Source organism: Podarcis pityusensis, assembly GCF_964106645.2.
Source record: "Podarcis pityusensis genome assembly, chromosome: 13".
Classification (NCBI taxonomy): Eukaryota; Metazoa; Chordata; class Lepidosauria; order Squamata; family Lacertidae; genus Podarcis; species Podarcis pityusensis.
Genome location: NC_138038.1, coordinates 14,039,205 through 14,066,971, shown reverse-complemented (window position 1 = coordinate 14,066,971; position 27,767 = coordinate 14,039,205). Strand labels below are relative to the sequence as shown.

General features: G+C 47.6%; 1 protein-coding gene and 1 long non-coding RNA gene across 3 annotated transcripts in view; both read left to right on the top strand.

Moving 5' to 3' along the window:
• The window catches only part of LOC308460612, a 427,618-nt gene that overhangs the window by 281,231 nt on the left and 118,620 nt on the right, over positions 1–27,767 (top strand). The window lies entirely within an intron of this gene.
• The window catches only part of PLCD3 (phospholipase C delta 3), a 91,874-nt gene that overhangs the window by 27,148 nt on the left and 36,959 nt on the right, over positions 1–27,767 (top strand). Inside the window, exons 2-5 of the mRNA XM_080976667.1 lie at positions 11,275–11,436; positions 19,778–20,006; positions 22,112–22,241; positions 25,819–26,044. Of these exons, the coding sequence (XP_080832793.1) occupies positions 11,275–11,436; positions 19,778–20,006; positions 22,112–22,241; positions 25,819–26,044 (747 nt within the window). The remainder of the gene's footprint in view (positions 1–11,274; positions 11,437–19,777; positions 20,007–22,111; positions 22,242–25,818; positions 26,045–27,767) is intronic.

Genomic DNA, 27,767 nt, shown 5'->3' with positions numbered 1-27,767 from the left:
ATCAGCAGCCAAAATAAGGGATTTTCAGGGCACAGGTATGTTCAGCTTCTGAGCCCCTCCCAGCCAAAGGCAGAAAGCCCAGCCAGCAGCCAAACGAAGCCTCAAGCGGTGGTTCCCACAGCGCAGCAACCCGGCAAAGGGGATGCAGCAAGGAAAACCATTATCACCTCTCCGCTGGGAAGCGCTGAGCAAAGGCGAGTCCACAGGCAACATGGCCGATTTGATTGGCACAAGGCATGCAAGCTCCACCCCCCAGTCGTTCTTAGACTCCTTATTGGGTGAGCAACGCAGCCAAGCAACACAGTTGGAGCCTCCCTCCTCCCTGGCCGGCAGGGAGGGAGGGAGAGGAGCTGCTTCCTTTGTAACCTGGGAAATTTAAGGGACATCAATAAGGGACAGCAGCGGGACATGGCGCTGGGATAAGGGACTGTCCCGCGAAATAAGGGACGCTTGACAACTATGATCGAATCAGAACACAGGAGCTCAGAATCCTTAATCCTCAAGCTCAGGCAAACACAGACCACTGAATACGTAACACTGTTTGATGGCAACCAAGTCTACTCTCCCTTCTGCTTCTCAGATCTTCTGTTGAGACTGGGGCAGTGGACACGATCCCAACTGCTCTGCATCCAATGCACACACACAACACACACCCCACTGCTTGGATAAGGATACATGACATTAGCCACAATCCATATCTATCCTGTAGTTTCTTTCTAAATACTTTGCTTTGATGTATTCTCCCCGTACCCCAAAATTACCTTGAGTAAAAGAACGACTTTAGGGCAGTAATGTGTATACAGCCTTTGGGCTTATTTCTCACAGAGGTCTGAGCATAGCTGTCAACGTTTCCCTTTTTTAAAGGGAAATTCCCTTATTCCGAATAGGATTCCTCGCAGGAAAAGGGAAAAGTTGACAGCTATGGGTCTCAGCAACACCAGACTGCAGATGGGATATCTCCTGAGTAAGCACTGCTTCACACAAGTGATTGCTCCTCCCTTCGATATAGAAAGCTAGATGTCTAGGAGAGTTCTAGCCCTGACATGCTAATTTGATATGCAGTGGTACCTCGGGTTACATATGCTTCAGGTTACATACGCTTCAGATTACAGACTCCGCTAACCCAGAAATAATACCTTGGGTTAAGACCTTTGCTTCAGGGTGAGAACAGAAATCATGCTCTGGCGGTGCGGCAGCAGCGGGAGGCCCCATTAGCTAAAGTGGTGCTTCAGGTTAAGAACAGTTTCAGGTTAAGAACGGACCTCCGGAACTAATTAAGTACTTAACTCAAGGTACCACTGTGTTTTGTTTTTCATGGAGGGGTCGCCTCTGAAGTTTGTCCTATAATGACAAATGGGGACTTTTTATTTTATTTTTAAGAAGATAATTAGGTGATAAAATTTGCCAGCCGCCATGGTTGCAGCATCTGATCCTCTCTGCTCAGTGCCTTATTAAAAAACTCTTGTGCGCATTAGATGAATCATGTGCCTGTTTTCTTCTGTCAAACGCCAGAAGGGGTGAAGAGGTGTTTGGAAACATATGCCTGTGGCAGCACGAAACACTTCTGTTAAATCCACGACTGACCCCTTAGCTGCTCCTGCACATCCTCCCGACCTTTTAAAACCCAGCTGACTAAACAAAAATTCTCAGCGCACAGATGGCGAGATGGGAGGCAGGAAGGGGGGGGGTGAGGAACGGAAAGAGGGAAAACATAGAAAAAACGAACCGGGGTGAAGTCAGAACTATTGCAAACTTCTCTGGATTGTGAGTTCTGTGTCAAAGCCAGGCCAAATATTTTCCTTGAAACAATGGCGGTGATGCGGTTGTTTCTGGTTAAAATAACAGCTAAAATCCCTAGCCAGCAGTTAGAAGGGAAGAAAAAGCAAAAAAGAGAGGGGTATTGGCTCTTCTTCTGCAGAGCAGCTGGAAAAAACAACACAACCGATATCACCACGGGTGAGATTTGCCCGTGTTTATCATGCAGAAGAGGGGATGATGGCAACAAAACCGAGGGGCACGGGTTGATCGGAAACCTCCTTGCACAAACACCGCTCCCCATTCCTCTGTTTCCTCCCCATCACATTCCAGCACCCCATTGCCTTGCACGGCCTCTGGAAACATTCCACCCCTCCTGCCTTGCCCAGCCCTCTCTGCCTTGGCTTGCTTTTTTTTATTTCCTAGGAACGTATAACAACAACTTCTGTGCACCAGAGGAGGCCTCTGCTAAGAGGCATTTCTCCCTTTTCCTCTCTCCGCCACCCCCAAGTAGAAATGGCTTTGCCTCAAGTGCAGAAAACAATTTCATTTTCAAACCCTCCCGGCTGACTCACCTCCCTTCCTGGTACAGCTCCCAGCTGTACAAAAAGCCACACAAAGGGCTTGGTCTGCGGAGCTGAAGGAAAAAGTGAGCCACTTGGCCAGCTACTGTCTATTCTTTGGTGTGTTTTCCCCCCACTCCCTCCCCTGGATTTATTCATTTATTTTTTAAAGGGGTGTGGGAGAGAAATAGAGGTTTGGGGCAGGGGTGGGAGACTTGCGGTCCTCCCGATGTTGTAGGATTACAACGGCTTCGACTGGCCGGCTAAACCAGGTGAGGGTAGCCAATGGGTTTCAAACCCTCAGTGAATTAGGGTCCTCTCCTGCATGCAAAGATGGGATCCAGCGGATTGAGTAAAGGTAAAGGGACCCCTGACCATTAGGTCCAGTCGTGGCCGACTCTGGGGTTGTGGCACTCATCTCGCTTTAAAGGCTGAGGGAGCCAGCATACAGCTTCCAGGTCATGTGGCCAGCATGACTAAGCCGCTTCTGGCAAACCAGAGCAGCGCACGGAAACGCCATTTACCTTCCCACCAGAGCAGTGCCTATTTATCTACTTGCACTTTGACGTGCTTTCAAACTGTCAGGTTCGCAGGAGCAGGGACCGAACAACGGGAGCTCACCCCGTCGCTGGGATTCGAACCGCCAACCTTCTGATCGGCAAGTCCTAGGCTCTGTGGTTTAACCCACAGCGCCACCCACGTTCCAGCGGATTGAGTAGATGAGACCAATTGTGGGTCCAGGTTTCTGCATGTGCTGTGTAGCAGGAAGGTAAAAAGGTAAAGGACCCCTGGACGGTTAAGTCCAGTCAAAGGCGACTATGGGGTATAGCGCTCATCTCGCTTTTCAGGCCGAGGGAGCCGGTGTTTGTCCACAGACAGCTTTCCGGGTCATGTGGCCAGCGTGACTAAACCGCTTCTGGCGCAACGGAACACCGTGATGGAAACCAGAGTGCACGGAAACACTGTTTACCTTCCCGTCGCAGTGGTACCTATTTATCTACTTGCGCTGGTGTGCTTTTGAACTGCTAGGTTGGCAGGAGCTGGGACAGAGCAACAGGAGCTCACCCCGTTGCGCGGATTCGAACCGCCAACCTTTTGATTGGCAAGCTCAAGAGGCTCAGTGGTTTAGACCACAGTGCCACCCACATCCCATGCATGTGTGGCAGGAAGTGAGGTGCAGATGGGACTCATCAACCTAGGAAGGTAGCCCATCTAGGAGAAGGAAAACTCTTGAGTCTAAACCTCCAATGCCTTGCCGGACATCTTTGGGAGAAGAGACGACTGAGTAAAGCCTGAACAAATCCAGAGAGGAGTCTCGTAAGACGGTTGGACGGCACCTCGTAACTCCGGCAGCCAAGCTGGTGCCAAAGTGTATTGCTCTGCTTTCCTTTGGACCACATCAGTCAGGCTGGGGGGGGGGGTGTCTTGTCATCTGGGCAGCCCGTGACCTCCATACACCCAGCCCAGGCTTGCACCCCAGGGTCTGGTCACTTCTGTGCTGCTAACAGCCGCGTTTTGACTTCGCTCCCTGGAGGCACACTCCATTGTCTCTTGAAACATACAATGACTACTCCCATACGATACAATACAATAATCTTTATTGTCATTGTCCCATACAGAACAATGAAATTGAAAATCTACATCAGACATTCAGAAACCAACAAGCCTGCTATCCCAGCCTGGCTAGCCCCCTAAAACCTCTGATGCCCCATAATTAAATACAATATACTCCCATAGAGACTACCTTAAAGGTAAATGGACCCCTGACCATTAGGTCCAGTCGTGGCCGACTCTGGGGTTGCGGTGCTCATCTCGCTTTATTGGACGAGGGAGCCGGCGTTTGTCTGCAGACAGCTTCTGGGTCATGTGGCCAATGTGCACTGGGTCATGTGCTTTCGAACTGCTAGGTTGGCAGGAGCTGGGACCGAGCAACGGGAGCTCATCCCGTCACGGGGATTTGAACCACTGACCTTCTGACCAGTTTAACCCACAGCGCCACCTGCGTCTGAGACTACCTTACACTGCGTTTACAACCAAAATCGCATTTGGATAGAAACTGTTTCTCAGGTGGCTAGTCCTAGTCTTTATAACCCTGTACCTTCTTCCAGAAGGCAGAAGCTGAAAGAGATCATTTCCAGGGTGCGCACTGTCCTGCACTATCTCTGCAGCTTTCTTATGGCACCTGGAACCATAGATTTGATCCAAGGTAGGGAGAATGCACCCAACTATTCTCTCCGCAGTCTTTACAACCCTGGACAACATTGTTTTTTCCCTGACCGTGCAGCTCCCAAACCACACACTCAGACCATAAGTTATAATTTCTCTCCATAACCATCCCTGATTATTGGCCTCCCGACTAGGGCTGTTCGGTGACAAAGTCCAACAATATCTGGGGAGCTGCAGGGCAATTTAGGGATTGTATTGTGGAATTTGGAGGGGTGTGAAAACTGGAGGATAACTCTGTTGCAGACCATGCGATTGTTTTGGGAAGCGTGAATCAGGTTGGTCCGTTTAAAATGGCGGACCAAGGGAAATCCTTGAGCATCCCTAGTGGGAAGATCTGTGCGTGTATGTGAGTGTGATTGCTGCAGGTGCCATCAATAGTTTCAGGGATTGCCCCCGCAGGAACCTAGTCTCTGGGGTTGCTGGTTTCCTGAAGAGCTGGAGGAAGAACGGGTAAGGAGAAAATGTTCCCTCTTTGGTGCCTCTTGGCCCTTCAGACGACCATCTCCTGCAGGAACTACCGTATTTTTGCTCCATAGGGCACACCGGACTATAGGGCGTACCTAGTTTGTAGGGGGGGGAATAAAGAGGGGGGGAAATCCACCCCACTCGCTGTCTTGGCTTCCTCTTTAGCCGCGCATAACCTCTCCAGCCGGGAGAGGCTGCGCGCGGCTTTGGCAGAAGCCAAGACAGCGAGCGGGATGGATCCCGCTTACTGTCTTGGCTTTGTTTTTAGCCACGGGGCTGGGGCGGGGGAAGCTCGAGTTTCCCCTGACCCCAGCCCCCAGAACAGGTCTGGGAGCGGCGGCAAGGTTGCGCGCAGCCTTGCCGCCGCTCCCGGAGCTTGTGGGGCTGGGGGCGCGCTCCTAAGGCTTGCGGATAGCTGCCTGAAGCCCGGGGAGTGCAGCGGGAGTTGGCACTGTGCTCCCCGGGCTTCAGGCTGCAGGCTGCTATCCGCAAGCCTTCGGAGCGCAGGGGGAACTCCTGCTGCTGCTCTCCGAAGGCTTGCGGATAGCTGCCTGAAGCCTGGAGAGCGAGACGGGTCGGTGCGCACCGACCCCTCTCCCTCTCCCGGCTTCAGCAAAAGCAACGCGAAGCCTCTGGAGCGCAGAGGGAGCGCTCCCTCTGTGCTTCGGAGGCTTCCCGTTGCTATCGCTGAAGCTAAGGAGTCTGCATTTGCTCCATAGGACACACACACATTTCCCCTTCGTTTTTGGAGGGGAAAAGTGTGTCCTATAGAGCGAAAAATACGGTAGCTCCTTGGGTTGAAAACCCCAGGGAGCTGTCGGAGGAGCCAGCATGTATCTTGCATCCTTTGGCCACGCTGAGCACACTGCCTTTTACATCCAGCACCTCAGGTTCCCTGCCCTGAACCCAATAAAGCTCCTTTTACTTCCACAGCCGCTCTTTCAATCTAAGCCACGTGGCATGATTTCTCCTGAAGAGCACCACATTCGATTCTCCTTTGGGACAGGCCGTGTGCTCGGGCACTCTTGGCACATGTGCAAGGACAGCCCTGAAAGGGAAAGAAAGGAGGATGGCTGGAGAGTAGCTGCTAGTGAGTTATATTCTGCTTCGGGTCTCTGTTGACCACCCAGGCTAGCAGCACGTCTGAGCATCAGAGGTTTTTTTCCTCCCACCTCCCCAAAGGAGGTCTGCAACGTTGCACAACACTGACACTTAATCGCCGTCCAGGAAATCAGGTTGCAGTCTGCTTCCAAAAAAGGCCGAAGCCATAGGGAGAAGCAGCAGGATAAATATAACTACGATTTCTGATGGAACATACACAACGTTGGAAGGGGTCGGTTCTGTCGGCGGGAGGGAGGTATTCTGCATCAGCATCAATGTGTACTAATAGCCAACTCCGTTTGAGTGACATTCCATATGTAGTCAAAACAGCACCGCCCACCCACAAGCAGCCAGGTTTTGTAGGGACGGCACGGAGTATTTGCAGGTGTGAAGGAACCAAAGGTTTGCAGAAGTACAAAAATCTTTAGGGTTGAAGTAGGCAGCATTAGCAGGTGGCGCTGTGGGTTACACCACAGAGCTTAGGACTTGCCGATCAGAAGGTTGGCAGTTCGAATCCCTGCGACGGAGTGAGCTCCCGTTGCTCGGTCCCTGCTCCTGCCAACCTAGCAGTTCGAAAGCACGTCAAAGTGCAAGTAGATAAATAGGTACCGCTCCGGTGGGAAGGTAAACGGCGTTTCCGTGCGCTGCTCTGGTTCGCCAGAAGCGGTTTAGTCATGCTGGCCACATGACCCTGAAGTTGCACGCTAGCTCCCTCGGCCAATAAAGCGAGATGAGCACTGCAACCCCAGAGTCGTCCGCGACTGGACCTAATGGTCAGGGGTCCCTTTACCTTTAGGTAGCATTAGACTTACTCAGAGTTAGACCCATTGGCATGCATATACCAGAGTAACCGAGGCCCATTAATTTAAGCCTGTCTACAGCTGGTGCTGTGATTTGACTTCACCCTGGATGCATACTCCTTTGTCTCTCAAGACAAACGGATCCGTAACAAAAACTCCAAGCAGGACACAGTTGGGGAAACCCCAAAACAGACTAATAAGGGTTCAGTGGGCACAGAGCACTAACTATTGAGGTACAATGAGGAACTCCCAAGGAATGGAATATCCTGGAAGTGGGCATGGCTGGTTGGCTGGAAACCTAAACAGGAGCATTCCACACTGCAGTGTTTACTTGCAGATCCCACTTGTACTTCTGTAAATCTCATCTGCCTATAGAGGTGTTTCAGTATGTTTCTGAGCACAATTCAAAGTGTTGGTGCTGACCTTTAAAGCCCTAAACGGCCTCGGCCCAGTATATCTGAAGGAGCGACTCCACCCCCATTGTACAGCCCAGACACTGAGAACCAGCTCTGAGGGCCTTCTGGCTGTTCCCTCACTGCGAAAAGTGAGGTTATAGGGAACCATGCAGAGGGGCCTTCTTGGTGGTGGCACCTGCCCTGTGGAACACCCTCCCATCAGATGTCGAGGAAATAAACAACTATCTGACTCTTAAAAGACATCTGAAGGCAGCCCTGTTTAGGGAAGTTTTTAATGTTTTATGGTGCTTTTAATATTCTGTTGGGAACCGCCCAAAGTGGATGGGGAAACCCAGCTAGATTGGGGGGGGGGGTATAAATAATAAATTATTTCATTTCATTTTAGCACTTTTTGGCACACACAATCATGCAAAGTATGGACTGGGGTTGTGCATACAAGTCTTCTCCATGTGAATCTTCCCTTTTTGGGGCTTTGACTTGTGTACTTTTGACCACAAGTAGAACCTTCCACACAATCAAGGAGCTGGAAAAAGCAGGGTCCCCAGTTGTGCAAAGGGTTCTATGTACATTCAGGTGAACTTGAGTAAAAGCCCTTTCCCACTCAACATGGTAAGATCCAGACGCCTGCATTCATATTCCCTTTCCCCATCCACTTTTGTATCTTCAGGCAGGCGTCTGAACACAGCTTATTCATTGTCCTCCCCCAGAAGTGTGCAGCTTGGCTTGCTTGCTTGAGCCACCTGCAGATACATATAAAAGTACAGAACATTTAAAATCCCAAATAAATTACTTCTGTGTTTGCTGTCTGCCGCAGCATATTACCATTGTATCAGCTGCAAAGTCTGCAGCGCTTACAACGGGCTTTCCACACATCGAAACCATGTATTTTCTACAATAGATTTTTCTGAACATTTTCACACTGACGGTAGACAACCCCAAATTTCAATAATGGGTGCTGTTTTGGTTTTTTCCCTTTCAGTTGTACATTACATTTCCCACAATATGGGTGGTTTTTTAAAATGTTGGTACCTGAGGCAGAATGCCTTTGAGCATGTACAGAGTACCTTTGACAACATACTTCCTTGGGGGTGGGAAACTCCCAGAAGCGCTGCAGTGTGTTGATTTCAAGAAGCCAGCGTAATTCTTCTGGCAGAGTGCAGGCCAGGTTTCATAGAATCCTATAAGCGTCGAGCCAGAAGGGACACCCCAGGGGCCATCTAATCCAACCCCTTGCAATGTAGACATTGGAAGAAAAGCCATACGCACTCTGTGCTCAAGATCTCTCTCACTATAATAGAATATAAGTGTCTATATATATATATATATATATATATATATATATATATAAAATTTTAAATTCTGCCTTGTTGTTTAGTCGTTTACTTGTGTCCGACTCTTCGTGACCCCATGGACCAGAGCACGCCAGGCACTCCTGTCTTCCACTGCCTCCCGCAGTTTGGTCAAACTCATGTTGGTAGCTTTGAGAACACTGTCCAACCATCTCGTCCTCTGTCGTCCCCTTCTCCTTGTGCCCTCCATCTTTCCCAACATCAGCGTCTTTCCCAGGGAGTCTTCTCTTCTCATGAGATGGCCAGAGTATTGGAGCCTCAGCTTCAGGATCTGTCCTTCCAGTGAGCACTCAGGGCTGATTTCCTTCAGAATGGATAGGTTTGATCTTCTTGCAGTCCATGGGACTCTCAAGAGTCTCCTCCAGCACCATAATTCTAAAGCATCCATTCTTCGGCGATCAGCCTTCTTTATGGTCCAGCTCTCACTAGAACGTTGAAAATATGCGGGGAGTGAGTTGAGCTGGGGTCAGGAAGGGAAAAGGTGTCAACTTTGGAAGAAACATAAAACAAACCTTAGCACTGTTGCCCAGAGAGGGCTGCTAAGCCTAACAGCAAACAACAGCCATTGATGCGGTCTGTTAATCCCTGCCACCAAGGCTTAAGTGCTGAATGCCGTCCTCCTGGCTCCCCGCCCCTTTGTGGTTTTCATAGCTCTGTAGCCAGGAGATCATCTGAGGATCTTACTCACTATCTTCTGCTCCCCTCCCAAACTATCTGTGCATATTTGCATTAGGGGGCCTCTCTGTAGTGTTCTAGCAGAAAGCACCAATTCTTTTTCCAGATTTCCTGCTTCTTCCTCTTAAGATTCTGGTTTCTCCGTCTTTTTTCCCGCCCTGCCAGAAAAGTTTGCATCAAACCTCAGTAGGAAGAGCCAGTGGTGGAGAACCGAAAGAAAATAGCAGCAGGTTACAGACGATTCAGGTTACAGACTCCGCTAACCCAGAAATAGTACCTCAGGTTAAGAACTTTACCTCAGGATGAGAACAGAAATCGCGTGGCAGCGGGAGGCCTCATTAGCTAAAGTGGTACTTCAGGATAAGAACAGTTTCAAGTTAAGAACAGACCTCCAGAACGAATTAAGTTCTCAACCCGAGGTACCACTGTACAGTTCCCAGCATTCTTTGGGAGAAGCCATATGTATGTAGCCCTAATATCTCTGGGGATGCACTGCCACCAGTACAATAGTTAAAGATGACAGCCCAGGTAGGCCTGGCTAGCTCTGTCTAACCACTGTGGGTCCAAGTTGTGTTCCTCCCCCTGAGCAACTGATCTTGCAGGGTGGCCACCTGCCCTGCTTTGCCTTGCCTCGGACCATTTCAAGCATGGCCTCTTGCTCTGGTCTTTTGGGGTGTTAGGGAAGGGGTGGTACCTCTGGTTGGGGGACACATTGTGTTTCTTCTAGGGTGGTTTGCCCAGAAGAAAGGGCTAAGGAGTAAATGCAACATAAATCCGGAGTGGAGTCCCTAAGACGGTTGGATGGCGCCTTGTACGCCTCCTTCTGGCAATTCCTGCAGCCCAGCTGCTGCCAAGTGTGTTGTTCTGCGCAATAAGGCAGAGAGCGGGGACGCGGGTGGTGCTGTGGGTTAAACCACAGAGCCTAGGGCTCGCCAATCAGAAGGTCGGCGGTTCGAATCCCCACGACGAGGTGAGCTCCTGTTGCTCAGTCCGTGCTCCTGCCAACCTAGCAGTTCGAAAGCACGTCAAAGTGCAAGTAGATAAATAGTTACTGCTCCGGTGGGAAGGTAAATGGCGTTTCCATGCACTGCTCTGGTTCGCCAGAAGCGGCTTAGTCATGCTGGCCACATGACCTGGAAGCTGTATGCCGGCTCCCTCGGCCAATAAAGTGAGATGAGCGCCGCAACCCCAGAGTAGGCCACGACTGGACCTAATGGTCAGGGGTCCCTTTACCTTTAAGGCAAAGAGCGGTGTCTTGTAATCTGGGCAGCCCAAGATTTCCATACACAATCTCCATACGCGCTGTCCAGGCTTGCACCCGAGGGAATTCACTTCAGTGTTGCTAATGCAGCAATTTGATTTCACCCTCAGAAGCGCACTCCATTGTCGCTTGAGACAGCCAGATGCCAACAACAGAATCTGCTACTGTTCTACTGTAAACCATGTCATTTCCTCTGGCCTCGCAGGCCTGAAAGTGATTCAGAAGTTGTGAAAGTCTAGGCTTGATTCTTGTGCACTAAGGACTAGGATTCCACACATTTCGTCACTGACTAGATTCGTGCTGTTTCCAAAGAGAATTTCGAAATTCTAATGGTTTTTCAAAATGCAGGCTATTTTTTTTAAGTGTATGGTGGCAGGGTTGGGGGTTTGCAACACTTTTTATTTATTTTTAATCCTCTTAATCCAGAGAGTGTTGGCTGGCTGAGGTTGAAAGGAAAAGGCACTTTGCATGTGTTTAGAGGCACTCTTTTTTCACGTGAACGTTTTACATTATGTTTCAGGGGTAGCATTCAGAACAAAGTTCCAGGGCTGGCTCAGATCAAGCACTGGCGAATAGAAGTGTGTTCTTAAGATCAGAAATGTATGTTTGGTTCATTGTGGATTTTATAGCTGCTCCCATTCCCTTTCTCTCATCTCTGGGCAGGCCTGACAGACGATGAAGATATCAAGGTGATGCTGAAAGGGTCCCCCTTTTGGAAAGTCAAGGCCAAGCCGGCACAGAAGCAAAGAATATATCGGCTGCAGGAAGATGGGATGACCATCTGGTTTGAGACCCGTTTCAAGAAGGCTTACTCCAAACATGTCTGTAAGTATCTGAGCGTGTCTGTTTGTGTATGTACTCTTCAAATCCAGACTAGCCGGGCAAATCCGGAATAATTTTAGGAGGTCTAGAAGTGGTAAACCTTCTAGTTGAAATACTTAGAAATATTGCTGTTTTCTCAAGTACTTTGAACTCGGGACGTTTCCAGACTGTCCCTATTTTCAGGTGGGAACACGTGCCAGCAAATTCAGATTGAGAGGTCTTCGGCAACAAACAGATCAGACATTTTTGCAGTAAGGAAAGTGCTGGGATAACTAATCTCCTCGCAAACAAAGCGTAATGAATATGCTCATTTAATAAGTCAACATTGTCTTATCTCCCTGCAAACAAATCAGGATGAATGCTCAATAAGCAGATCTTCAGCTCTCTTCCCTGTCTCAGGCAATTCAGGGGCGTTAAAAGCCAAAAGTACAGAATCAGAGTGAGGTTTGCGGTGAGGAGAAATGATTGTGACTCAGGAACCCTGGCAGGGGAGAGGACTACACTGGAAGAAGGAGATAATTGCATATGTTTGTAGTTCCCAAAGACTTTTCTTCTGGTGCTTATTACAGATCAGGAAGCTTAAGGCGTATTTATCTTCAGCCAACATTGTGGGGTTTCCTTCCCCTCTGAGATTGCCACCATTATGGAACTATCGTCTTCAAACTAGTGCCCAGTGGTGTTTCCTATTCCCATCCCCTCAATTAGTATATATTTAAGATATATACTGTACATATTTTTTCTCAGTTTTTCAGAAGAGAGAGGCTGGAAACTGGTGTGGTGTTATATTGATATACAAAGGATATGTTGTGTGCATTGGTGGAAGCAGGCAGCTAAGTAACTGTGCTTTGCATTTTGCCAATTTCACTCGCGGACAGGGAGACTGAGTGGCACAGGCCCGCAATGTCTGACCCAGTAGATTTTGACCTGTGAAACCTTAAACAGCTCAGGACCACAAAACCTCAAGGACCGCCTCTTTCCATATGAACCCACCTGGATCCTGAGATCATCTTCTGAGGCCCTTCTTCGTGCACTTCCTCCACAAGAGGGTGGCAACATGAAAATGGGCCTTTTCGGTGGTGGCTCCCTATTTCTGGAATGCTCTCCCCAGGAAGGTTCGGCTGGTGCCTTCATTATACAGCTTTAAGCACTGGGCAAAAACATTCCTCATTCCTCCCCCCCCCCGCCTCCAATTGACACCCAATGCTCTTTTAAAATGTTTTGGGGGAAGTGGGGTATTATTGGGTTGTTCTTGTTTTTTTAATTACCAGTATATATTTTGTTATTTTATGTTGTGAATCGCCCTGAAACTTGTGGGTGTAGGGCGATATACTAATAATAATACAGCGGTACCTCGGGTTACAAACGCTTCGGGTTACAGACTCCAGTAGCCCGGAAGTAGTACCTCGGGTTAAGAACTTTACCTCAGGATGAGAACACAAATCGCGCTTTGGCGGCAGTGGGAGGCCGCATTAGCTAAAGTGGTACCTCAGGTTAAGAACAGTTTCAGGTTAAGAACGGACCTCCAGAACGAATTAAGATTGTAGCCAGAGGTACCACTGTAATAATAATTAATGACAACAACAACAACAACAACCTGCTGCAACAACAACAATTTACTATTTATACCCCACCCAACTGGCTGGGTTTCCCCAGCCACTCTGGGTGGCTCCCAACAGAATATTAATACTTATAATAATAACAATAAAAGTGATAAAACATCAAACATTAAAAATTTCCCTAAACAGAGCTGCCTTCAGATGTCATCTAAAAGTCAGATAGTTGTTTATTTCCTTGACATTCTGATGTCAAGCAAAAGCACAGTCTGTGTACAAATGCATACAACACACAATGGAGAGGTGCATTTTCAGCACACACGGATTATAACTTTCTTCCTTGAATCCGCTTTAGATTGGCAACTAAAAATTGGGATAGGGATGACTTAGGGATGCTGTGGTCTGTACAGCACATTGTCACACAGTGATTACATTTCCTAAGGGTCCTGAAAGCCTGTGTTGCACTGCAGGAGATGTAAAAACTGTGCATTCAGCTCTGGTTTCGACCATGTTTGAACAGCCACTGCTACGGAGCAACAGAGAAAGCTGTATTTACAGTGCATCAGGCCGGTGATCCAGTTAGCTGAGTACACTTGAATAGTAACAGCTCTCCATGGTTTCAGAAAAAGGGACATTTCCAGTCCCACCCAGAGACGCCAGGGACAATAATGATTAAATTTATTACCCACTCTTTCACCAGGTGGGTTATATCAATTTAAAATTCAGAGATAAGAACAATTTGCAGTCACAGGAATAGGGTGGGACCCCAGCACACTGTAGAAATAGGGATGACAAGGAAGAGAATGGGGGTAAGTTTTAATTAATGCATTCTCTAAGGAAGTTATGAGGGACACGGGTGGCGCTGTGGGTTAAACCACAGAGCCTAGGACTTGCCGATCAGAAGGTCGGCGGTTTGAATCCCCGCAACAGGGTGAGCTCCCGTTGCTTGGTCCCTGCTCCTGCCAACCTAGCAGTTCGAAAGCACGTCAAAGTGCAAATAGATAAATAGGTATGGGTCTGGCGGGAAGGTAAATGGCGTTTCCGTGCACTGCTCTGGTTCTCCAGAAGCGGCTTAGTCATGCTGGCCACATGACCCGGAAGCTGTACGCCGGCTCCCTCAGCCAATAAAGCGAGATGAGTGCTGCAACCCCAGAGTCGGCCACGACTGGACCTAATGGTCACGGGTCCCTTTACCTTTACCTAAGGAAGTTATACCTATCCCCCCGTTCAACGGTGTGGAAAGCAACAAGAATGGATGTTTGAAAGAAGAGAATTAATCAGTGGATGTATGAAACAAACAAACAAATCTATGGATGTACGTAGAACGAGTGGCCAGCATTGTGTGCACATAGGTTGCAAGAAGGAGGAATAGTAACATAAAGAAAAAGTATTTTGAAAAACTTATGTGGACATGGCAAAGATGACAGCAAAGTCGAGTTCAAGGGATGAAATGGACCTGAAAGAATAAACTCCCTATCTGGGCATCTTGAAATATTGCACGTTAAATGGAATCATGGGCAGGATTAGGTTTTGAGCAACAGATGGACAACAGAATATACAGTGGTACCTCGGGTTACATACACTTCAGGTTACATACGCTTCAGGTTACAGACTCCGCTAACCCAGAAATAGTGCTTCAGGTTAAGAACTTTGCTTCAGGATGAGAACAGAAATTGTGCTCCAGCGACGCGGCAGCCGCAGTGGGAGGCCCCATTAGCTAAAGTGGTGTTTCAGGTTAAGAACCGTTTTGGGTTAAGAACGGACCTCCAGAACGAATTAAGTGCTTAACCCGAGGTACCACTGTAATAGCAATGGAAGAACTGTGGAATAGATAAAATTATAATGCAGCAAAGAAGAATGGGAATAACAACACCATGGAAGTCAACTTTTAAATTATGGATTAAATCTGATATTTGTTAAGAGAAATTGGAACTCAATAAAAATTCACAGGGTGGGTCCTGAAAACACACAACACGAGGCGTATTTTCAGCATTTGCTGAAGGCCTTGTAGTGAAGGTGCCAGATGTGAGGAGGGAATTCCACAATTTAGGGGCTGCCACAGAGACTGCCTTCTTGTAGGCCACCACCCCACAACCTCGAAGGAAGTAGAACTACCAAGAGGGTCTTCTCTGCTGATCTGAACACCCATGAAGGTCTATAGGGTGGCACTGTGGCCTAGACCTCTGAGCCTTTTGGGCTTGCCGATCAGAAGGTTGGCGATTCGAATCACAGCGATGGGGTGAGCTGCTGTTGCTCTGTCCCAGCTCCTGCCAACCTAGCAGTTCGAAAGCACGCCAGTGCAAATAGATAAATAGGTACCACTGTGGCGCAAAGGTAAACGGGGTTTCCGTGCACTCTGGTTTCCGTCATGGTGCCCCGTTGCGCCAAAAGCAGTTTAGTCATGGTGGCCACATGACCCGTAAAGCTGTCTGCTGGCAAACGCCGGCTGCCTCAGCCTGAAAGTGAGATGAGCGCCGCAACCCCATAGTCGCCTTTGACTGGACTTAACCATCCAGGGGTCCTTTACCTTTACCTTTTATAGGGTTTGAACCTGGGATTCTCTGCGCACAAGGCAGATGTTCGGTCGCTGAGCTACAGCCCTGCACCTGCTTTGATTCCCCTGTTATCTTTTCTCTGCAAGTGGGAACAGCTTGCTAGACTTTTTGTCTCGCCTGGGATTAAAACGATTAAAAACAAAATTGGCATCAGATCATCTTGTGCAAGCGTTTTATGCTGTGCCCCTCTCTGCCTGTCCATCACCAGGGCTTCGGATTTCTGATAGTTTATAATTCGGATATGAAACCTGTATGGAACTCTGAAAGGATGGGGCTTGAGAGACGCAGCATTTTGTGCCACTTTTGCCAAAGATTAGTTGTTGGCATCAGCGAAGGGGAGGTTGCAGAGGTTCAAAAGGTGAATTCCTTAAGCCGCGTGGTAGCATCCAGGCTGACAAGAACTAAATGCATGGAGGGCTGGTATTCCTTTTTTCCTCCTCAACTCCCAAATGGTTCTGTAATGTACAACAACCATGGCCCTTACGTTCCGCCATAGGATGTGGGTTGTGATGTGGGTTTTAAAAATAAATAAATAAATGAATACAGTGGTACCTCAGGTTACATACACTTCAGGTTACATACGCTTCAGGTTACAGACTCCGCTAACCCAGAAATAGTGCTTCAGGTTAAGAACTTTGCTTCAGGATGAGAACAGAAATCGTGTTCTGGCGGCGCGGCGGAAGCAGGAGGCCCCATTAGCTAAAGTGCTGCTTCAGGTTAAGAACAGTTTCAGGTTAAGAATGGACCTCCGGAACGAATTAAGTACTTAACCTGAGGTACCACTGTAATTGGATTTTTTTTTCCTGGGAAGTTTAACTTAGATTGCATAGAGCAACATGGCTGCACTGAGGGGAGCACACTACCTTGTGTCCGGGTGGAGCGAGGTGAAAACAAAACACAGGGAAATGTTCTGTTACTGGATGTCAGGGCGGGGAAGAGAGAGAGAGAGAAAGATAACAAGACTCAGAGAAAGAATGGAAGAGAATAACAGGAAACAGCACAATGTTTGCAACAGCTGAACAGCATTTTCAAAGAAAGGGTATCAGTTTCAGGGATGACATAGAGGCTGGTTATGTTCTATGCGCTGAACAAATATATATAGAAGGATCTGATGTTGGGAGAAGGGCCTGGTTGCTATACAGATAGCAGGTGCAAGAGTCCCAATCTGTGGCACAGTGAGAGGAAAGGATCACAGCCGCTCTCCCTTGCCAAGGTCCCGATCCGGAGCAAGCGCCCCATCCCACACAGCACCTGCCATTTACCTTTTAAGAGCCATTCGCCCAATTTCCTGTTTCATGGATGGCGTCTCTCGTTCGGTCCTCAGATTGCTGAGTGGTTTGAAATGCAACTGATGCAGGCACCTATTGGATAGTGCCGGTGACGTCACTGATGACAAGAGATGCAGTCCTGCTCCCACAAATTTGAACAGTGGTACCTCAGGTTACATACGCTTCAGGTTACAAACTCCGCTAACCCAGAAATAGTGCTTCAGGTTAAGAACTTTGCTTCAGGATGAGAACAGAAACCGTGCTCTGGCGGCGCGGCGGCAGCAGGAGGCCCCATTAGCTAAAGTGGTGCTTCAGGTTAAGAACAGTTTCAGGTTACGTACAGACCTCTGGAACGAATTAAATACTTAACCTGAGGTACCACTGTACTGGGTTTGGAGGGTCTTTTCGTTGCTAATTTTGAAAATGTACTTTAATGTCGTTTTTGGCCCCAGAGCTGCGCTCGCCCTTGGCCAACCCTGTGTGTGTGTGTCTCTGGAAAGAACAGCGTTAAAAATAACTGTGACCAAGCCCTAAGCTCAGCTTGAGTATGGCAGAGGCAAGGTTTGAACCTAGTGCCTCGCCCGAAGCAGGAAATACTTGCTCCTTGAACCCGACTTCAACTTTCAGTTACTTATGGCTCATTAACACTTAAGTCAGGGTGTGGTGCAAGGGCAGGTGTGGGTTGGTTTATTTTCCTTGGTTGACCACCCCCAGAGACAATAGAGTAGGGAACAGAATGGAATTTGAAAGCTTGTTTTGGGATGGGTTGGTGCAAGAAGAATTTGCGGACAAACGAGTACTGTAAAATGTCGTTTAGCAACTTGCTTTGAGGGTTTCCGTGTATGATTTTGTAACTGTGTGCAGGCACGTGCAATGGGAGCCCTCCCCACTCTCGCCGTATCACTTGGTTAGAGGGCAGAGGGAGGAGTGATATTGGTCCAGTGAAATAGTCTTTTGGCAAATTTGCTGCTTTTAAAATGAGTGAGATGTATCCCAGTATAGTCGTACCTTGGAAGTTGAACACCTTAGTTCCTGAATGTTTTGGCTCCTGAAGGTTGCAAACCGGGGAGTGAGTGTTCCGGTTTGCGAACTATTTTCGGAAGCCGAACATCCAACGGGGCTTCTGATTGGCTGCGGCAGATTCCTGCAGCCAATCGGAAGCCATGCTTTGGTTTCCGAACGTTTTGGAAGCTGAACAGGCTTCCGGAACGGATTCTGTATGGGACATACATATGGGATCTCCGTATGGGACAGCTGCATATTCCTGCATTGCAGGGGGCTGGACTAGATGTCCCTTAGGGTCCCTTCCAACACTACAATTCTGTGATCTATGAAAAGGCAATTTGGATTTTTTTAAAAAAAATTGTGGATTGCCAAGAGCATTAAAGAGCAGGTTTTAGCTTGGTTGAGTCCTAATAAAGCCCTGGGCTCTTTGGATGAAGCATGGGTAATTAATAATCATAATATAATTCTGACTGAGAGTGTTTCAGACTACCTGTTTTATTGAGCATTTGCCTGAATTGTGTGCAAGGAGGCTAGATGATGTTGTGTCAAAGCAAGTGCTGTCCTGTACTTTACAGTGCATTTTCCTTATTGCAAAAAGGCTAATCTTTTGAACAGGGTTAATTTGATTTAAATCAAATTGATTTAAATCACAATTTAAATCACTAGTTGGTAAGACTTGATTTTAATCTTAATATTTACAACCAGATGAAGGTTTCATTTTTGGAATAATAAATTTTCAGAGTAGTTTTTACAGTTACAGTATATCAGAAATTACTGATTTGGTTGTACTATTAGAAATACATAGACATAATTATGAAATTATTTTGAGGTTTAGTAAGTTAACTGTTTATACTTAGCTTTTCTGCTGTACTTTATTCGAAGGAGAAAAATAATCATTTCCTTAATAACTAAACAATTTATTTAACTAAAACAATAGCATTATAGCATATGTATCCATGTTTGTTAACTGAAGTGGTTAAACAATTAAAAAACAAAACTCAGACTTGAGTTTTGGCGAACATGAAAAACTTAAAACAAATCCTTTTTAAAAATAATAATAATAATATTTATTATTTTTCCAAAAACTTAAACACTAAAAAGACAATACAATACAACACATCAAATTAACAAAACAAAACAAAAACAATAAAGTAAATCAAACAATTTCATTATCCCATATTTCATTCACTTGTTTCCACGACCTCCTCATACCTCCCTTTTTGTATTCCACTTCTGTTAATTATTTCCGCAATTCCTTTCCATCTTCCTCTGTTTTCTATCCTATAATTATCTTAATTCATTCTAACCTTATTTTTCCTTTAATGCTCTATTAACCTATCTGTACTTAATTCCTTATAACATTTCTACTAAAGCCATATAACTTCATTCCAACATTTTTCTAACATTCATTAATTTTACAGTATTTCTGTAAATAGTCTTTAAATTTTTTCCAATCTTCTTCCACCGACTCTTCTCCCTGGTCTTAAACAAAACTTAAAACAAATCCTTATTTCCTGATTAAAAGCCTTTGGTCTACAATGTAACTTAAACAGAAAACTATATTTAGAAAGATTTTTCATCCGAAAGCATTTTGCTTTAAAAATGTAATTTAAATTTTAAAAATCCGATTTTGTTGATTTTTTTTTAAAAAAACATTGATTTTTTATCCACCCTGCTTTTGAAGAAGCAGGTTTCGTGCACAGTGCTTCCTAATCACCTCTAATTTGCCAGTATTGTATGTGATCAAATCCTGCCCCCAAACAGTGGCAATGTGGCCCTGAGCTGCAGCCTTTTTAAAGCCCCAGTGATGTTGCTGAGACTTGAGTTTGGAGATCGGAACTGGATTGTTAACTTTAAACCAACAGCCTTGCTGCGTGCACCAAAGTGATCAAGCCTGAAGCATGGGAACTTGTTCTGTCCCTGATTTCTGTACGCAGTCCTGCATCCCTGTCTTGTCTTCCAGTCTCCATCCTACACATCGAAAGCGTGCGAGAAGGTTATCAGTCGGAGGGGCTTCGGAAATTTGGCGGCTCTTTCCCTGAGCAGCAGTGCTTCACCATTGTCTTCAGGGGCAAGAGGAAAAACCTGGACCTAGCTGCCCGGAGTGTGGATGATGCTCAGCGATGGGTGCGAGGGCTCACAAAACTGATGGCCAGAGGCGAAGCCATGAGCCAGCGAGAGAAGCTCGAACAATATCCTTTCTGTTCAAGCCGCTTGAGCGCAGCGATTGTGTCAGTCCTTAGGCGCCAGGAATCAGAAATCAAATAACTTAAAGATTTGCTGCTGTTTCATTCACACCTTATTTTGGCCGCCTGAGGCGGTTGCCTCAGTCTGCCACAAAGAAGGACCGGCCTGCAGCTTTTGGTACAGGAAAGAGCTTTAGCAAAAAGCCCAGACAACAAGGCTTTAAATGGTTTGTGGAACCGCATTTGGAGAAGGTTCCCAGAAGGTGAGATCAGAGCTTTAAATCTGTGAGCTGGTAGTGTATTGGAGGTACAGTGGTACCTTGATTCTCGAACATACCGTATTTTTCGCTCCATAAGGCGCACCGGACCATAGGGCGCACCTAGTTTTTATGGGGGGGAATATTATTTTCCCCCCCCAGCCCCAAAGAGCAAAGAAGCCAAGACAGCGAGCAGGATCCATCCCGCTGGCTGTCTTGGCTTCCTCTTTAGCCGCGCGCAACCTCTCCAGCTGGGAGAGGCTGCGCACGGCTTTGGCAGAAGCCAAGACAGCCAGCGGGATGGATCCCGCTCGCTGTCTTGGCTTTGTTTTTAGCCGCGGGGCTGGCGTGGGGGAAGCCCGAGCTTCCCCCAGCCCCCAGAACAGGCAGCTATCCGCAAGCCTTCCAAGCGCAGCGGGAACTCCTGCTGCGCTCGGAAGGCTTGCAGATAGCGGCCTGAAGCCCCCGGAGCGCAGCCTTTGAAGCCTCCGCAGAGCAGCGGGGTGAAGGCACCCCGCTGCCCTGCGGAGGCTTTGCGCAGCTAACCCCAAGCTAGAATAGCAAAGCCTGTTCTGGCTTTGGGCTTAGCTGCGCAGCCTGCATTCGCTCTATAGGACGCACACACATTTCCCATTAATTTTTGGAGGGGAAAAAGTGCATCCTATAGAGCGAAAAATACGGTAATCCGTTCCAGAAGACTTTTCAACTTCCAAAATGTTCAAAAACTGAGGCGCAAAGGGCTGGCTGCAAATGCATTTGCGAAAATCAAAAAACATGAAGCCATTTGACTTCCAAGGCGCATTCGAAAACGGAAGCATTTACTTCCGGGTTTTTGGTGTTCGGGTTCCGACAACGGAGTCGTTTGAGAACCGAGGTACCACTGTATACTAATGGAGAAAAATTCAGATCTCTCTCGCTGAACTTGAAATTCCACTACTTTTAACTTCCTTGGTAAAAATAAGAACATGAAAGTTTACAGTAGTTGTTTTCAGTACTTTTTTGTCTGAGGAATCCGTCATACTTTGCATTAGCCTGCAGAACCCTAATCCCCTCTCCTTGCTCCCCTCAAGCAAAGTTTTCAAAAATCCCCTTACTAAAGCCCCCTCAAGATAGATAGATAGATAGATAGATAGATAGATAGATAGATAGATATATGAGAAAGCATTGAAAGTGAAGTGCTTGATGTGGGAGGTTGTGAAATTTCATGGAACCCCTGTGAGATGCAAACAGAAGCCAAAGCATTCATGGTTGGAAAACACTGACCGAGGTAGTAATTTTAGTATTAACCTCAAATCCAATTAGGTCCCTAAATGTATGTGCTAGGATATTGTTCTCTTTTACAAATGACCAGTACAGTCGTACCTTGGATCTCGAACACCTTGCGAGTCGAACGTTTTGGATCCCGAATGCCACAAACCCAGAACTGACTGTTCTGGTTTGTGAATGTTCTTTGGAACCCGAATGTCTGACGCGGCGTCCAATTGGCTGCAGGAAGTTCCTGCAGCCAATTGGAAGCTGTGCCTTGGTTTCCAAACGTTTTGGAAGTCGAACAGACTTCTGGAACGGATTCCGTTTGACTTCTGAGGTACCACTGGAGTTCTGAATACGAGTCTGGACATTCTAATCGAAGCATTTTCAAAACATTACCAAAGCTAATACCTCCTTGCAAGACCTTAGCTCTGAATTGTCTAACAGCTTAGCTCCAGGAAAGTTGTTTTTGTCTAAGGCTGAAGGGTTCCCGATTCTGCAATAATTCCCCTCATAATAATTCTTCCTGGGTGTAGACGTGTTACCTTACTTCCCGGGGATGGTGCCTCCGTTTTCCTTTTGTTCTTTCCTTACATCAGGTTCTACTTGGATCCATGACATCTTGCACCAGGCTGACAAGAACAAAGACAATAAGATGAGCTTCAAAGAAATCAAAAACATGCTGCGGATGATAAACATAGACATGAACGACATCTACGCCTACAGGCTCTTCAAGGTACTTCCTGGCCTTGTACGCTAGACGCCATCTTGCCTCCAACTTCAGCTTGGCTCTAGCTGCACACCTCCTTGGTTAGACGAAGGGTGCTCTGTCTCTAAGGTAAAGAGACACGGGTGGCGCTGTGGTCTAAACCACTGAGCCTCTTGCGCTTGCTGATCGGAAGTTCGGCGGTTCAAATCCCCAAGACGGGGTGAGCTCCCGTTGCTCTGTCCCAGCTCCTGCCAACCTAGCAGTTCGAAAGCACACCAGTGCAAGTAGATAAATAGGTACCGCTCCGGTGGGAAGTTAAACAGTGTTTCCATGCGCTCTGGTTTCCGTCACGGTGTCCCGTTGCACCAGAAGCGGTTTAGTCCTGCTGGCCACGTAACCCAGAAAGCTGTATGTGGACAAACGCCGGCTCCCTTGGCCAGAAAGCGAGATGAGCACCGCAACCCGATAGTCGCCTTTGACTGGACTTAACTATCCAGTGGTCCTTTATCTTTTTTTTTGTTGCTCTGTCTCTCTTGCAAACACACTCTGTGCTTTCCCAACTCCCCCGCTGCCAGTTTTGCCTTTATGAGATGTCAACGCTTTTAGAATAATGGTAGACGAGAGCCCTGCAGCCAAAGTTTGGGCAGATTCTTTCGAGCCAATATTTGAACTTCTGCCTTTCCTCCCGGAACAGTCTCTCGGGTTTCCTCTGGCCTTCTTTGCGACGAGGAAAATAATTTCTAGCTGCTGTGGAAAGGCAGGGGTGGCTTAGTCTGAGGAAGGACCACATTCCTCAGCATGAGGCAGAAAGGACAGGGGAGAGACTTTAAAATTATTATACAGTGAAAGCAGGGGATTATCCAGATGAAAACATTGGCAGGATTGCTGTAATAACCTGCAGTTTTATAAGAGTATATATTTAAAGCAGATGAACAAATTTGGACACGCAGAAAATATTAAAAATAATTTTAAGGAACTGTAGAAAGAGGGGGGAAGGAAGTCAAGTTTTGAAATGTTAAAATGATTGTAAAATTATTGAAATGTATAAAATTGAAAATCATAAATAAAATAATTGAAAAATAAAAGTAGAAGTTGGAAAGAAAGAGAGAGAGAGAGAGAGAGAGAGAGAGAGAGAAAGAAAGAAAGAAAGAAAGAAAGAGCAGGGGAGATTGCAACTGCCACTTTGGGTTGAATTATCTGCTGAGTGAGTCTTGCCCTCATCCCTTCTCAGGCCGGCTTGCCAATCAGGAGGTCGGCAGTTCGAATCCCCATGACGGGGTGACCTCCCGTTGCTCGGTCCCTGCTCCTGCCAGCCTAGCAGTTCGAAAGCACATCAAAGTGCAAGTACAGTGGTACCTTGGGTACGCTTCAGGTTACAGACTCTGCTAACCCAGAAATAGTACCTCAGGTTAAGAACTTTGTTTCAGGATGAGAACAGAAAATGTGCAGCAGCGGCACAGCAGCAGTGGGAGGCCCCATTAGCTAAAGTGGTGCTTCAGGTTAAGAACAGTTTCAGGTTAAGAACGGACCTCCGGAACGAATTAAATTCTTAACTCGAGGTACCACTGTAGCTAAATAGGTACTGCTCCAGTGGGAAGGTAAACGGCGTTTCCGTGCGCTGCTCTGGCTCGCCAGAAGCGGCTTAGTCATGCTGGCCACATGACCCAGAAGCTGTACGCCGGCTCCCTCGGCCAATAAAGCGAGATGAGCGCCGCAACCCCAGAGTCGTCCGCGACTGGACCTAATGGTCAGGGGTCCCTTTACCTTTACCTTTACTTCTTCCCCAGGCTGTCTCTGCCAGCTGTCTCTTTCTGGGAGCAGAGTAGGCTCAACTAGTCAGAGCCAGAGGCACCAGAATAGACTCTGGTCCTCAACTTGGAGCCAGCCCTCAGCTGTTCCTGACCTGAACCTTAGCAAGTAGGGAGAGGGGCTCCCTGAGCCATGCAGCTCCCAAACCTTGTCAGGTCTCGGGGGGCAGAACCAGCACCTGGACTTGGGTCAGTGTCCTTCAAGAAGGACACTGACAAACTGGAACGTGTCCAGAGGAGGGCAACCAAAATGGTCAAAGGCCTGGAAACGATGCCTTATGAGGAACGGCTAAGGGAGCTGGCCATGTTTAGCCTGGAGAAGAGGAGGTTAAGGGGTGATATGATAGCCATGTTCAAATATATAAAAGGATGTCACATAGAGGAGGGAGAAAGGTTGTTTTCTGCTGCTCCAGAGAAGTGGACACGGAGCAATGGATCCAAACTACAAGAAAGAAGATTCCACCTAAACATTAGGAAGAACTTCCTGACAGTAAGAGCTGTTTGACAGTGGAATTTGCTGCCAAGGAGTGTGGTGGAGTCTCCTTCTTTGGAGGTCTTTAAGCAGAGGCTTGACAACCATATGTCAGGAGTGCTCTGATGGTGTTTCCTGCTTGGCAGGGGGTTGGACTTGATGGCCCTTGTGGTCTCTTCCAACTCTATGATTCTATTCTGTTATTCTACCTGGAAGACGGTATAGCTGCTTCCCTATTGGTTGCATGCGTTCCTACCGCCTCACTTTAGTTGGAAGCGGCATTCTGGTTGACGTTTGTCCCGCACAAAATGCACTGCAGCAGTCACTTGTAGAGCTGTGAATGGGGAAGGAGGATGTCAGATCAGACAATTACTCCCTCCTTTTGCGCATGTGCTCTCTGGCCTGCCTTATCTCACTTGCTGGGTTGTTAATCCAGGACTTCAGTACAACAGTCTGGTCTAAGCACCCTTGACAATGGTTTTGCAGCCTTATCTTCTCCCACAGCCCTAGAGTGGGGGCTGCCTCTTCCCTCTGCCTTTTTATAGTCCTTTCCCCCGTATTGTTACCTATAATAATCTGGCTTCTGGTAACAGGCACCTTAATGTCGGATCCTAATGCCTGTTATACAGTCGTACCTTGGTTCTCGAACGTAATCCGTTCCAGAAGTCCGTTCTGAAAACGTTTGAAAACCAAGGTGTGGCTTCCGATTGGCTGCAGGAGCTTCTTGCACTCAACCGGAAGCTGTGTTGGACGTTCGGCTTCCAAAAAACGTTAGCAAAATGGAACACTCACTTCTGGGTTTGTGGCGTTTGGGCACCAAAACGTTTGAGAACTAAGATGTTCAAAGACCAAGGTGTGACTGTATTCCACCTAAGTACTTATCGTAGCTGTTCCTTTCAGTGCCTAGAAACACCAAAATAAATTACAGTGGTATCTCAGGTTACAGATTCTGCTAACCCAGAAATAGTACCTTGGGTTAAGAACTTTGCTTCAGGATGAGAACAGAAATCGTGCTCCGGCGGCGCTGCAGCAGTGGGAGGCCCCATTAGCTAAAGTGGTGATTCAGGTTAAGAACATTTTCACGTTAAGAACGGACCTCCGGAACGAATTAAGTACTTAACCCGAGGCACCACTGTATGTACACTAAATGCAGATTCACGCATTTTGTACTCTTTGCAGAATTTCCATTTATTTCTTCCACCCCTCCTTTAAAAAAAAACAACAACACACAGCTCTGTCTCCATCCAAGCTTATCAGTTGCTATTTCCTCTCATCTATCCACCCCTGGCAATTTACTTAACTGCTCCTTCACTCTTTCATTTAGGAGTGTGACAGATCAAACAACGATCGCTTGGAGGAATATGAGATTGAGGAGTTCTGCACACGGCTGATGGCGCGTCCTGAGCTGGAGGAGATTTTTCGCCGTTACTCGGGCGAGGACCGCGTGCTGTCGTCTGAGGAGCTGCAGGAATTTCTCCGCGACCAGGGCGAGGAAGCCAGCTTGCAGCGGGCTCATGAAATCATCCAGACTTTTGAGCTGAATGAGAAAGGTATGAACCCAATGCGCACACCTCAAGGTTATGACGGAACACCATGGTTATAATTGTCATGAATGCAGTGCCCTTGCTGTGTTGAGGCATTGCAAGCACATCCAGGAAGAACATGCAGGTTAAGGAGCTGAAATCCAAAAAAAATCTCTCTTGGGACTGATGTTTCACCTAAGAGAAGACTTTCATGGGTTGCATGAACACTGTTATTTTTGTGGAGAAATAAGAGCAATCTGGTTTTATCTCTAATTTTCTCTCCCCTGCCCCTCACCCTCCCATTCTCAGTCGCATTAAGGTAAAGGAACCCCTGACCATTAGGTCCAGTTGTGGCCGACTCTGGGGTTGCGGCGCTCATCTCGATTTATTGGCCGAGGGAGCTGGAGTATAGCTTCCGGGTCATGTGGCCAGCATGACTGAGCCGCTTCTGGCGAACCAGAGCAGCGCACGGAAACGCCGTTTACCTTCCCGCTGGAGTGGTACCTATTTATCTACTTGCACTTTGACGTGCTTTTGAACTGCTAGGTTGGCAGGAGCAGGGACTGAGCAACGGGAGCTCACTCCATCACGGGGATTTGAACCGCCGACCTTCTGATTCGCAAGCCCTAGGCTCTGTGGTTTAACCCACAGCGGCACCCGCGTCCCTTTCAGTCGCATTGCTTCTCTGCAAAAAGCACAGCTCTTCCTCTCTACCCCCTTTGCAAAACCACACCCTAGGTCAGTGGTTTTCAAAGGGTGTGTCTCACCACACTGCTGTGGCAGGAGAGGATGGCAGGAGTGGGAAGATTCAAGGACAATCAAAGAAACGTTTAAACATTTCAGTGTATACAACCAGGAACAATAGCCATGCCTCTTTTCAAGAGCATTGGCTATTCTTCTACAGCTCTCCACGACATCTTGTTGTGAACAGGGATTTTCAGCTCTGACAAAGATGAAAGATCAGAAAAGGGGAAGGCTTCTTTGTGTCGATGAGGAGATGAGTTTGTTTGTCTCAAATTAGACCAGGGGTCGGGAAACTAAGGCCCGGGGGCCGGATCAGGCCCAAATGCCTTCAAGACTGTCCGTGGATCAGTGTGGGGATTCTGTTTGTTTGGGCTGCGCCATTTCCCCCCCCTCTCCCTCACACACACGGCGGCGGCGCCTCCTCCCTCCTCCTGGCTTCTCCACGCCCTGCCTAGAGGAGGAAGGGGGCTGGGCTGAGCTGGCCTTTCGCGCCGCCAGTCCTTTCGCGCCGCTCATCTTCCCTCCGCCGCCGCCGCTGCCCTGGTGCTCCTGTGGGCCAGAGAGTGGAGCAGACCAGCAGTGGTGGTAGTGGTGGCGGCGGCAGCCCCTGGGAAGGTAAGCGCAGTGGCTGGGGCTGGGGGGTGGGTTGGAGGACGACTTGCCCCCCTTGCCTCTTCTTCTAGCTCCCCCCTCCCGGTGCTGCCTTTCTGGCCCGCCACAAGGTCTGAGGGACAGTGGACCGGCCCACGGCTAAACTTATTTGCTGACCCCTGAATTAGACCTAATATAAATGAGATTTATATTACACCTCTCATTGAGTCTGTATGCATACATAAGGTACATATGTAAGGAGCTCATTTATAATTATATTTTGGTAATGATTCATGTTCTTATATAGCTGCCTTGTTTTATACTTTCTGGTAGTCCCATGATTACGTTATCAAGTGGTTGTGTTCTGTGTTATAAATCAAGCACTGCAAGGAGTTGTTTCTTTTTGTTTTCCATT